The sequence below is a fragment of the Tyto alba genome, unplaced genomic scaffold (assembly GCF_018691265.1).
Source record: "Tyto alba isolate M040663 unplaced genomic scaffold, T.alba_DEE_v4.0 Super-Scaffold_9, whole genome shotgun sequence".
NCBI classification, from domain to species: domain Eukaryota; kingdom Metazoa; phylum Chordata; class Aves; order Strigiformes; family Tytonidae; genus Tyto; species Tyto alba.
This window is the reverse complement of record NW_024881330.1, coordinates 39,753,664-39,766,871: the sequence shown is the minus strand read 5'-3', so window position 1 is coordinate 39,766,871 and position 13,208 is coordinate 39,753,664. Positions and strand designations below refer to the sequence as shown.

The following is a 13,208-nucleotide window of genomic DNA, read 5'->3' as shown; positions in this document are numbered from 1 at the left end:
AGGATCCTCTTAAAGCATCCAGCCACACTTAAAATTCATTTTTCAACTTAATTTCTCCATTAAATATGAATGTTTAGCTATTAGCTAAACTATTAAGCTCTAGCTGTCACTCTACAGAAAACATAATGGATATGTGCTGTTGCCAGTACTTTTGTTCTCTTTCTGCACTTCTCTTACTGCATTTTAAACTTTTAATTAATAAAATCTAAGCCACTGGAGAAAACTGACAATACAAGATCTACTTTAATCAATCAGCTATTCACTGTAGTACATTATCGGCATCCTCTGGGTCCTTTCCAAAAGTCAAAGGACACAACATGAGGAAAAGAGAAAGTTACCTAGGTCATTAACTTATGTATTATTTTCAGCACCAGAATAGAAAAATAACGCTCTACTGAAGTTCTACAAAAGGTACCAGAGAATGGTGCAATGACTCAGTAAGACCATCCATGGAAAGCTAATTGCCCAAAGGAAGAAGGACAGGTTTTCAAAGATAAAAGTAAGGTTTCCTTTTAGCTGAGCTCAAACAAGCAAGAAAGAGTTTCTTGAATCTCCAAATCCACAGGCCTGAAATACTGCAGATCAGAAACATTAACAGAACATTTCTATACAAACCATTTGACACACTCTTCCTAATTTAAAGGCTTATGTTTTCTGCTCCCTGGGAAATCAGGTGCCCCTTCCTAGTCTTTCAGGGAAACTACAAAACACTTAAGCATTAAAGGGCAGCAGCTGAGGACATGCAAAGATCCATTTCTCTTGAGCACAGTAGCAGTAACCAGGATTTACCATGATCATATATGTCCTGTTAAGGGGTATTGAGATATTCTCAGTCTCTTTTTTTTTTTCCTAAGAAACGAAAAAAACCCTCTTCCTTACGACATCCAAGCAAATAGGTAATAGTCAAGTAAGTAAAGTATGAGGTTGTCTTTAATCTTACCCATCAAGAAGTTAAATACCAGGTCTAAATTAGTTGTCTAGGCTTCTTTTTTTAGTAAAGCAGTAGGAAAGGGAGACATGCTATCCTTAGATGCATCCTTTAACATTGTGAAAAATAAACATCCTCTGGAAATACCTCTTTTTTGACCTGCAATCTAAACCACTAGCATGGACAATATGCCTTGTGTCTGTATGGCCACAGTTAGGTGAGCTAAATGCCCCTCAGAGGTAATTTATTAAACTAGGAATACTGAAAAAAAAAAAAAAAAAAAAGACATTTTTTCCTCAGGTATTCTGTGGAAAAAAGCAAGGCAATGTCAAAATTCACATCTCCACCTCCAGTCCCAAGAAACCACACAACCCTTTAGAAAAAAAACAAGCCAGGTCTGTGCTATAAGATGCTACCGACCACAGCTGTGCTGGCTAGTAGAATGAACCAAAACGAGCTGCCAGTCCGGCTTTAGCACTGTCTCAGTTAGCCACAAATAAATCCTGTTACCACTGTTAAGGTACCAAGATATTGAAAATAGCTTGTTCACGTTTAACATCAAGTCACGAAACACAGGGAGGGAGGGGCAGGGCCTCCAGTGCTTTGCCCTTCGTACAGCAGTTTTCCATGTCAAATTCTACCACCCGGATTTGGTAACATTTCCCACACATCCTGCACAGACGTAAGAGGAACCTAATGAGATGAAGCAGTAAGAAATAACTGCTGATTGTTTTTTGCTCTGTGGAATGGGGAAATAATGTTTTTTTAACTAAAACTTGTACAGAAGTTGGAATATTTCAGACATTAACAAACCCAATGTTTTTCAATGTATTTTTTCCACTTTCTGGAAAATATTATTTCAAATTTTGCTTGCAGTATCGTATGTTATTAGAATCAAGTCTGCTTTCTTTCAAAACTTCAAGTACTTTCTTGAGTTATAGGGGAAACACAATAATACAAATATTTTTCCTATAGCATTTAACTTATAATTTGGGTTTATACTTTCAACTGTGAACATTGTCTCGAAGAATGTAAATCTTACCACCTCCAAATTATGATACTTCTATAAGTAAATTAGCAGCCACCACAATTTAGTACAGATTCAGTGACATATTGTGAATAAAACAGCTTAAAAATATACCACAAAATGATTGGATTGAAGAGGTATGAGTGGATTTCAGAGAGGCAGTTGTGGAGGTCAGGGATGAATTTCTATCCTCGTTGCTCTTCTGAATGGCTCTTCTAAGAGCCACGCAGGATGCAAAACTCCACATATGGTCTGATCCATCTGAAAAAAATCCCTTCAAGGTGGATCTCTGGACATGTTATAACAGCAAACTGAATTTTTTCATCATTCAAAGCTGATTTGTCTCCTCACACCAAGGGTGAAGGGACCATTACCATTTGTGACTCAGGAATTTTGATTGTTTACATGCAAGAGACTGTAGAATATCACTGCAGTTAGCTGTAAAACATCAATAAAATAATATATATTCTTTCTTTTTGGTTTGTCAAAAGTATGATAAGAAATTCCCAGTTTCTCCATCTCCTTCATAGCAGGGGGTATCTATTCCTACACATTCCTCAAGAGTGAGTTCAATACACGCACATTTCAAATCTTCCCAAATGTTAGTCCATAAAGCTAATTGTTTTGGGTTTTTTTGTGTGACTGAGATTACACTGGAGAATCATACTTTAATCTAAATGTCCTAGCCTTATTTATGCTGCCATCAAAAGCATAGCAAGGCGTAATCTTCCTTTTTTAATTTTTTTTTTTTTTTTAAATAAAATCACCCTTTCATACTAGGTTTTTTTAGCATGTTATGTAACTAAATATAATGAAACAACCACTCTGAAGGGACCTGTCTCTTGCCAATAAACATTTATGGTTTTTAATTATTTCTACAGAATATTTTTGCTAAACCACATAACAATAATTAAAACATACAAGGAAAAAAAAGTTCTTCCCTCCCCCTTTTTTTAATAGGAACGATGATTAAAATTATTAAAATTAAAATAATAAAAATAATACTATTTTGGAAACACAAACTATTATTATAAATAATAAGCAGACTAACTGTCTCACAATTAAAAAAAAACAAACCCACAGCTTTAAAAAACTTAAATTCTATGTTGTTATCTTTTGCTAAATCCATAACTGGGAATCTACACTTGTTTCTCTTATGCAATTAAAAGCTTCTAAAGATGTCACCAAATATTACACAAGGGATGAAGGACACAGCCTTTCCTGACTAATTAAAAATTCACAATGGGTGTCCCAGACATTACCCAAGTTTACCGTCATTTTGCACTGGAGACATTATGCTTGTCTACCATGCAAATTTTGTATTTATTAGTAATTTCAGCCATCCTATCCCTGTTCTCAATTTTATAATATTTTAGTTAAATCTTGTGCTCAGTCTGAGATTGGCATCTAGTACTCACAGGCAGTGATTCAGACTTCATAGATTAGAATCTTCTCTGATTAACACCTTAGATTATAGTTGTTATGAAAAAAAATAAAACCAAAGTACACATAAACAAACTGCCTTACCTTCACCAGTTCTGTATAACCAGTTTCCCTTGCTGTCCACCAAGGTTGAGCCTTCAGTCCCTTGACATTGTAGAGGGAGCGCTGCCAAACTGATGCAAAGTGACCTCTTTGGTATCCAAGTTCATACCACTTGTATGCCTACAAGATTGCAGTTTTTGACAATCAAATTACCATCAGCTAAGCTCCCACAGAAAAAAAAGTAACTTATGCTTTTCTGGTAGGGTAACAAACTGTCTCTTTGGAAGCCAGGGTTATTCTTCTGATGTAATGCAGTAACAAACACTTCAAAGAAAAAAACCCAAACCAACCCAAAAAATCCCAACTACCAATCCCAAAATAGATCAATTGGTCAAGACTGTCCAATCCAACAATAACAAAACAGGATAATCTTCTCAGAACCATTCACACCAAATACGGGTCAGTAATCTAGGCACTGTTCTTCAACTTGAGAGAGCCAATCGCTTGTCATCTTGGCAACATTGCCTTCTCTATGTTTCAATTCTCTACCTATGAATTAAAGATGACTACCTCCTGCTGCCAGTGGAGATGCTGTGATGATGAAAACAGAGCTGACTTTGTGGATCTAAAATGTTACATTATTATCTAATACATAGATGCATTCAAATTTCTTCAGGCATTTGTTGCCACACCAGAATTGAGTTGATGCTACCAAATTTTCTCGTCCCTTCCCTTTATTTCATGTGGTAGAAACCCACTGAGGCTAATACCTGGATGCTGTTTGTCTTACTCTCCCTTTCCACAACTTGCTTTACAACTATATAGCACCAAAAGAAGGTCCTGCAAAGGAAGAAAATGGGATGCTTGTAAAGAAAAGATCCAGCATGAGTAGCACAGTAATGAGCCATATAGTGAGAAGGCTATATATAGCTGCCTCTTTCCTGCCCAGCATTGCTGCTACAGCTGCAATATTTTAGAAAACATGAAAAAAACCCAAAGTATATGACAGGACAGCCAAGTAGGCAGATGTGAGGTAAGAAGTCCGGAGCAGGGGGACTGAAGCAGGCAGCAATCCCTGCCTTGAACAGAAACCTTCCAAAAAACTCTTTACTTGCAGTCATGCACACAGTCCGTCTCTAGCTACACCACTTGAAATTTGCTCCCTCCCAAGGCTGTGACCTATCCAATTCACCTCTGTCTAGGCATCACTCATCCAAACTTGGACCATGTTCTCACACTCCTTCACCCAGTTTGATATTTATTCTCATCTCACTCTACGTATAACAGCCTATAATTTCACCCTTGTACTTCCAGTTAATAATACTGCCCTCACACCTCACCATTAGATGCCTTTTCGGCTGTTCCCACCTCCTTGCCAAGCTCTCCTCAAGAAAAAATAAACCCTCCGCTTTTTTTTTTCCAGCACAAATACAGAATATCTGGTGTGCTGGTTTTGGCCAGGATAAAGTTAATTTTCTTCACAGTAGCTGGTCTGGTGTTGTGGTTTTGGGTTTGTGCTGAAAACAGCGTTGGTAACCCCGGGCTGTTTTCGGCGCAGCCCAGCAGAGCTCACCCAGAGCCAAGGCCTTTTCTGCTCCTCCCGCCGCCCCACCAGCGAGTGGGCTGGGGGGGCACAAGGAGCTGGGAGGGGACACGGCTGGGACAGCTGAGCCCAACTGACCCCAGGGACATCCCACCCCACAGGGCGTCCTGCTCAGCGTGTAACGCTGGGGGAAGGAGGAGGAAGGGGGGACACTGGGAGCGCTGGCGTTTCCCTGCCCAAGTCACCGTTAGGTGTGAGGGAGCCCGGCTGTCCTGGGGATGGCTGAGCCCCTGCCTGCCCCTGGGGAGTGGGGAGGGAAGCCTGCTTGGGCTTGCCTTGTGCGCACGGACTTTGCTTTGCCTCTTAAACTCTCTTGATCTCAACCCACCAGTTTCCTCACCTTTACCCTTCTGATTCTCTCCCCACCCCACCAGCAGGCAGTGAGCGAGCGGCTGTGTGGGGCTTAGTTGCTGGCTGGGGTTAAACCAGGACATCTGGACAAGATGAACACTGTCCTCAACCACATTCTGATATGGTAGTTTCCCTGCAGGACTAACTATTTCTTATTTATTTTTCAAATAGAGTAATTTCTCCTATTCTAACTCATAAGCATATGACAGTTGTCCATTAATCTGCCCATATTTGACAGGAAGGCTAAACCTAAAGAATTATGGAGACAAGCCCCACAGTACTAACTCTTAAACTAAAGAAGAATCATTTCATGTATGGGGTCTAATGGAAAGCAAAACATAAAATCAAATAAACACATCTCTAGGAGAAAAAATCATGTCAGCTCATTATTTATATTTACCTTGAAGCCAGTAAACTAGAAGGAGAAACAAAACTTTTTTTGATACAAATCAGCCAGGAGAACAGTGTGTGACTTACTAAGACTTACTTAGTCTTAAAAGTCAGTCAGTCAAGAAAACTAAAAGCTATTGGAAATTTTTCGTGTAATGGATTATTTCTAAAAATTTCCAGGTGTCGTCTTAGAGATCTTTTATTTCATATATAAAGTAAGAAATTACATTAGGTGTGTTTATCTTCACATTTTTATATGTCTCTACAGTGTAACCATAGATTATTCTTCAAAAATCTGTAAATTTTCTTCAAGCTTTTAAAAAACGTAGTACTCTGATCTTTATTACTCTATTGAAGTATGGAGGAAAGGCTGCAGTAGAATGTTGCCTTACAGTATTTATCTGAAGTACAGAAAAACAATGTAGATGAAAAGAATAACAGCAGACCAAATATAAGCTTTCATCTTTTTTTCTTAGAGAAGCTTTGTAAAATTGTGTATGGTTCAAAAAAAAAAAAAATAGATTACGTATTACCTTTGGGTAAAACACAGTATACCTTTAAATTCTGATTTTATCTTGGTTAAGTATCTGAAACGGAAGCATTATGATTTATAACATATGTTTCCCAAGATGTAAGTTGCAATAGCAGTGGGATGTCAATAGATCGTTCATGCTGACTGCCTGCATTCATTTGCAACGTCTGGAGTTTGCCCAAATGATAAGGGGGATGAATTACTTGTTTCAGCCACTGACTGATGAGTATGAATGTTGCTGCTCTTTAAGAGCCATCAGCTATAATCACGATGTGTAATACCGTTAATCCTTATCTATAAGAAGAACTGTGCTATGAGGTTGCCTTTGACAGCATGAAGTAGCGTTAGGTTGCCTTGCTCATCCTTTCCAGTCCTAAGTTTCAGTGTGAAACCTCTCTTTTTGCATGCATATCTTGGCAGTGGAAAGACTAAATAATGACTGCAGTACTATTCAGGACAAATACAGCAGTATAGCTTCTTTTCCGGGAAAGTAATTGCTTGTGTTTGAGATACACTCAGTTTATACATTCTGTGTGAACAGCACTGTGTTCTATAATACCTTCCACAGTTCTAATTTATGTTGTTTTTTTTTTTTTTTAAAGTCAATTTGGCATTTTATTAAATTATAGTTGGAAAGGTCATATTCAACACTGTTTTCCTAACAACTTACTAAGACCACATTAATAATTCTTAATTTAGCTCTAATAGATGAATATCTACCTTCAACAAACCTTCAGTGATAGCAATTTCACATGTCCCTTAAATATTGATCTGTTTCCTTGATTAAATCTTGAAGTTCAGCAAGTGTAGCAAGGTCAGTGAGAAAAATTTAGCTTAACAGTGGACTTACCACTGATAAATTTAAAAGTCTCCTCTGTGCCAAGAAGTTAATTCGTCATTAATGAAAACTTTTTCTACAGCAGAGTTGACCATTAACTCCATAAACATTAACACATAGTCATCCCAGGGATTGGGGTGATACACATTAATTACATCTGTGTAGTATCTTTAGTCAAATGTTGTAAAGGGATGCTCTAGGCTGAACCATTCAAACCAGGATATCCCACAAAAGCATACAGGGATTTCCTTTTTGTTTTACTGTTGAGAAAAGGACAGACAAGGAAACAGCGTGCATGCAAGCAGGCATTCTGTGTGTTCATGTGCACGAATGTGTGTGTTTATGTACAGAATGAAGCCAATTCTTACTTGTAAACGAGCTTTTAAATTAAAAAACTTCATTGGAAGAGTATTTTATTATACTTTAAGATAAGAAGGCAATCTAACTTAAAAAATACAGGTATTATTACATTCCAATGTATATATAAGGTATTTTAATAAAAGTTCCATGATTTATAAAGAAGAAAATTAACCTGATGAACTAGGCTTAAGGAAGATCACTAACATAGGCTTCGTTATACTCCATCTGTCTACAGTTCATATTGGAGAACTGCCTACCAACTGAGTCAAGATACTCAAGAGGTCAGCATACTTTACAGTATTTTAGGTATCAATATTTTAGACCTATTACTAGTTAACTGATTAAAAAGCAGTTCCACTAGGCTTTATTATTCTTGTTCTTTTCACATTTCCCATCCAGGAACCTGAGTAGGGGGTTTTGGCTTGTTTTTTTTTTTTTTTGTTTGTTTTTAAATTCATGCCCATAGCGAAGTTCATTACTAATAACAGTCTTCAACAAAAGCCCTTTGCTCCCCTACCATGGCAATAGTGCTAATTCACACATTTAAATTTGGCTTTTATATTAAATTTGGTTTTAAATTAACAAATTGGAAACTCTTATGGTTTTCAGTTGCATATGTTTGGTTTTGCTGGGCATGCAACAGATTTGTTGCACAAATCTCTTCTTTTCTGATCTGTTTTCTACTTTAATTATCAAACAAATACCATAACTCAGCCCACACATTCAGTCCTCTCACGGTCATCTTTTATCACATACACATTGGTGCTCAAGCTCACTTTGGGAAAGAAGGCAGGTTAACAAAACACCATTATATTAGACTATGAGACAACTTCTATACAGTGATATACATGTAATTGGTTTGGTTTTGGTTTTTTGTTTTTGTTTTGTTTTGTTTTGTTTTGTTTTGTTTTTTAACTCTGGTTAAAATCTTTGTTGTAAGTGATAGGAGCAAAAAGCAGACTCTAAAGACACCTTCATTGAATTTTTGAAAAAATTAAAGACTTTTGGTCCCTTTGTTCAAACTGCCCCATGTAAGCTTAAAAAGTTTAGGTTAGTTCTAAAGCAAGGGATGCTAAGAGACTCTATTGTCACACCAGTGGCAGATTTCTTGCTGTTGATCATCTTGACCTCTACACACATATGCTGGATTGTTACTGCAATAGGACTGCTCATGATTTCAACACTGAGCCCATGCTTAAAAGTTCTTCTGGATTCTGCAGTCCACGAGAGGTTTAAGCTTTAAAGCAAGAACATGTTAAACGTCTACCTCTTTGTCTCCCATTCTCTGCAAGGCATCACCCAGATGAAAATAAAAGCGTCCGTCATTTGTGCCAGGGTCACCAGACTCTAGTCCTTCCTAAAAAATAATAAAATAAAAAAAAAAGATAAGAGAAACTTCAACAAGACAGGCTATGAGATTGGCTATAAAAAACAACCACCATCGTCATCCAGAACTTAGTTTGAATGAATACACCACTTCAGTAAAAAAACATTGAGAAACTTCACCAGTTTTCCAAATGCCACAGTCTCTCCCCTCAGTCCCTCCATGACAGAGGTGTATTTGGAGATGGGAACTTGCCCCTGACCCTACAGACATATACAAGCATTTCAGAAAGCTGGATTAAGGTTTTATTTTGTGGTATTTCTTCCCAAACACTCAGAATAACGTGCAAGCCCTCTCTGGATTTTTCAGGAACCTTAAGTTTGCAGCATACTGTCAAACTCGAAACAATTTGAGACTCACAGCTGTATACTTAGGGTTAACTACAAATTAAAACAAATACTTGATGTTTAAGAATTCATGAGTCTCAATGTGCAAATTTGTTCCAGTTCATAGGCAGTGATATAGCATTGTAACTCCAATATGTGGCTTAAACTGTGATTTGTGATTAGTATGCTTATATCTTGACATGTTTTATACATTGCAATTTTTTTTTTATAGATAAAATATTTACTGTAAGTGAGAAAAGAAAAATACCTTTAGATAGGGTATGCTCTCTGCTATCTTGTTTTCTGCCTTCAGGATGAAGCCGTAATGTACTTTGGCAAAACCATCATTTGGAGCTAGGCTTAGAACCTGTTTGAGAGCAAATGAATTAAATACTCATGTATAGATCTATGCAAATTACCAAACCTGTGCACATGTTACTTTTTTATGATATAATGACATTTTCTTCCATCACTGACTCTCAGATAAATTCTTGGCTTGGCTGTATTTTCTTTTGCCCATTCACTCTTCTGCTTCTCCAGAAAAATCTATTACAAGCCAAACTTTAAAGTCTCAGAAGTAAAATTATTCCAACCAGAATCTCTGAATTGCTTTATTTTTTCTGTTGTTCACCCTTCTCCACTGTCTCTCATGAGTTACAACATGTTACATTACAGAATTAACACCATTTATTAACACTTAAGTTACCTATCCCAGGTTTGACTAATCTGAAGGAAAGTGGCTGCTCTTGAAAAAGTCCACAGAACAGTCACAGGAAGCATAGTGTAGAAATATACCTGAAATAGTTTAAAATTAGGTAGGTTTATACTAGTGGCAAAGTAGTCTTGGCAAGAGAAAATATATGACACTGCACAGTGAGTACAACTGAGAAAGAGTCGACTGTGCAGACCCTGGGAACGCGGAGGGCAGTCTCAGCACTGCGGTGAACTGGAACGCTCTCCCGAAGAGCTCACACTTGCTTGGCCAAGAGAAAGCTGTCAGACAGTAATGCAAGGTCTAATGCAGTAGTGATTCGATGTGCCTTCACATTAGAACGTGATGGATAAATTATTCTTGTATAGTTGTTGTGTGCTGGACTCTTTGACCATGACCAAGACCTAGCGTGCTGAATTATGCTAAAAGATTTTGTATCCTGAACGGGATTCAGATAACGTCTGAGTTACAACCTGACTTAATTTTGCAGGAAAGGAAAACACACAGGCAAATATCCGGAGATGGATATTTCATGAGGACTGTGCAAGAGAAAGATTTGTGAGTACAGGGACAGCTGTAGGAAAAGGATCAGTGTATGGGGGAGTCTTTCAGGGAAAGGCGGTGTGAAATTGTTTGGCCTGAGTTCTGAAACATATACCCTCAACATTACTGAGATAATTTAAGTGCATTTGGTCTGCCTCAGCCAAGGGAAAAAGTCAGAGAATGTCTTGATCTGATTTCCAGCTCCATGTTTCTATGATGTACGTATTCAATATCATTTGTAGCTCTATACGGTATCAATTACATGGTCAAATTAATCTGCTGTTACACCTCTTCTTTCCTTAAAATAAGAGTGGACAGTCTTATCAGGACAGATCTTCAGTCTATGAAGATCAACACAAGAGCCTGGCAGTCAGTGGAATTACAGAGGCTGATACCTGCTGAATGCTGAATTTAGCACAGCTGCTAAATACAAAACAACGGACAGATGAGCAATTTCTCTTGCCTAAGGCCATTTTTGAAGCTACTAAACTTATGCCATGGATAAAATGTCTGCATACATTATAGCCATTTTCCACTGCCTTTTTCAGTCACTGTCTAACCTAATTTTTCAATCAAATTAATTACCAGCAAAACCACAACAAATTCTCTGGGCCAGTTTCTCTGCTTTCTCAAACCTTATTACATACAAACTACATCCAAGCAAAACCATAATCAGCACAATGTGGGCATAAAATGTTAGGAGTTAAAAATACCAGCACTTTTTTTTTTTCAGAAAAGAGTTACTATGAAGGAACAATCAATTTGAGAATGTATCTGAAGTCCATAACACGAAAAATTATTAGCAAAAAGTGAACCTGGCAAGTCACAGTAGGAATAAGCTTGACCCCTAGTATAAGAATACGCTATGGCCTTATGCATCTCCTGCCTTTTGACTACAGCATTATGTGTATAATTATTTTGATCTAAAAACCTGTACCTGCAGGGTGAAATAAATGACTGACAGAAATATTTATTAGCCATATAATTTCGTTACAGTTCCTTTAACTATAGGATAAAGCTATCTGATTAATTAAGACAGAATAGAATTTTCTGTATTATGGTTCATTTAAACTATGCCGAGTTGCATTAAGGCATGATCTACATTCAGAGCCCCCGAAGAGAAGCGAAGAGATACAATCAGCAGAAATTACACTGGAAGTATTTAATGTAAATTGTATTACTCTGTTGCTGTTGCTGCATGCAATATTAATTATGTTTAGAAATAAGTTTTACTAAACTGCTCATAGCCCATTAAATATTAATCATGAATATAGAAATTAACCTCTGGGGCTATCATTGGCTAATTAGCCAGGGCAGAGTACTGTGTTAATGTGGATATTCTGCTTCTGGTACCTGAGATAGCTCAATCAGAGCTGGCTTTTGCGTGCCTGTATAATGCTGCACTGAGCCATACACACATGCCTCAGCACGCCAGGCAGAAAAAGTGCTATTAGCAGAGTAAACTGGTCTTATAGAGTTCTCTTCCACTGTATTTTATCATAATCTCTAGATCTTTGAAAACAAAAATAGCTCTAAATTCTACTAGGACTACTTTTAACATTATGTTTTCTTTGAAAATAAAAATAGCTCTGAATTCTACTAGGAGTACATTTAACATTGTGTTTCTGTGTCCTTAAGTGTAATATTCAAAAGAAAACGCTTTAATATTAGAGGCAAAATTGAAATCCTTTCCAGTTAGACACCATTTTCCATCTGTGGTTCAGCACAAATTCTGGCAAATGCATACTAGAAAAGTGTATTTTGTGTCAGTTAGACTACACAACACTACAGCTGCAAGTACAAAACTCTCTTGATCTGAAGTTCAGTCTACACATTGCTTCTGTAACTAAAAGAAGGAACATATCATATTCAAGACTTCTGAAATAAAAATGTGACTACAACACTGCAACAACTGCATACAACAAAACAACAATTTTGGAATGGAAAACAAGAATTGGATGGAAAATAAGTAAACTGGCTATTAAATGTGAAGGAGAAAGTTTTCATTCACTAAGATTCCTTGGGCATCTTCAGTTCCTTGGAGATGATGCAAGCTGGAGTTGGTCTGGTCTGAAATGGCATATACTGTAATCCCAACTTAGGGGACAGTGCCTGTGAAGGGTCCAGCTGGTTGCATGTGCTCAGCCCATGCTTAAAACAGACTGATAACACTGAATTAAGATCAAAACATTACAGCAGGAAGCAAGAATCTACCAGATTCCCAGGAAATGGGAGATTTGGAGTCTAAATTCTCGTGCACAGAAGAGTGTTCAACTCCTTGGGAATTCCCCGAGGAGCAGAAACAAGTACCACATATACAAGAAGATAGACAACCACAAAAAAAAAAAAAAAAAAAAAAAAAAAGAATGGGACCAGAGGGGAATCAGCAAAATTCTGAGCCTTTAGCTGAAGAAGGGATACGCTCTCTTGAGGATGTGCCCTGAGCTCTGCTCTCTTTTCCTAGATGTGCATGCTTTCTGCGTTAAAGAACACTTAATATATATTGTGCAGCAGTCATGTTCATGATCTTGTCTGTCCTTTCTTACATTTTTCTACCAAATTACTAATTTGTCTTACACTACTGAGAAGAAGGATTTATCCACACTGCAGAAGTTTCCCAGGTTTTTCAAAAATCGTGGGAAGAGGAAGATGTCTCCTGGAGACCCCCAGAACCACTCTTTACAGTTTGCCCCTCTCTTTATTGACTATGCACAGAACCTGAGCACCTA

At 37.5% G+C, this 13,208-nt stretch overlaps 1 protein-coding gene across 9 annotated transcripts in view; it reads right to left on the bottom strand.

Annotated features, from left to right (window-relative positions):
• Positions 1-13,208, bottom strand: part of ASPH (aspartate beta-hydroxylase) — a 117,494-nt gene that overhangs the window by 18,858 nt on the left and 85,428 nt on the right. For all 9 annotated transcript variants that reach the window (XM_042786236.1, XM_042786232.1, XM_042786233.1 and 6 more), the window contains 3 exons: positions 9,493-9,591; positions 8,782-8,871; positions 3,483-3,620 (listed from right to left, as the gene is read on the bottom strand). In XM_042786236.1, coding sequence (XP_042642170.1) covers positions 3,483-3,620; positions 8,782-8,871; positions 9,493-9,591 — 327 coding nt within the window. The remainder of the gene's footprint in view (positions 1-3,482; positions 3,621-8,781; positions 8,872-9,492; positions 9,592-13,208) is intronic.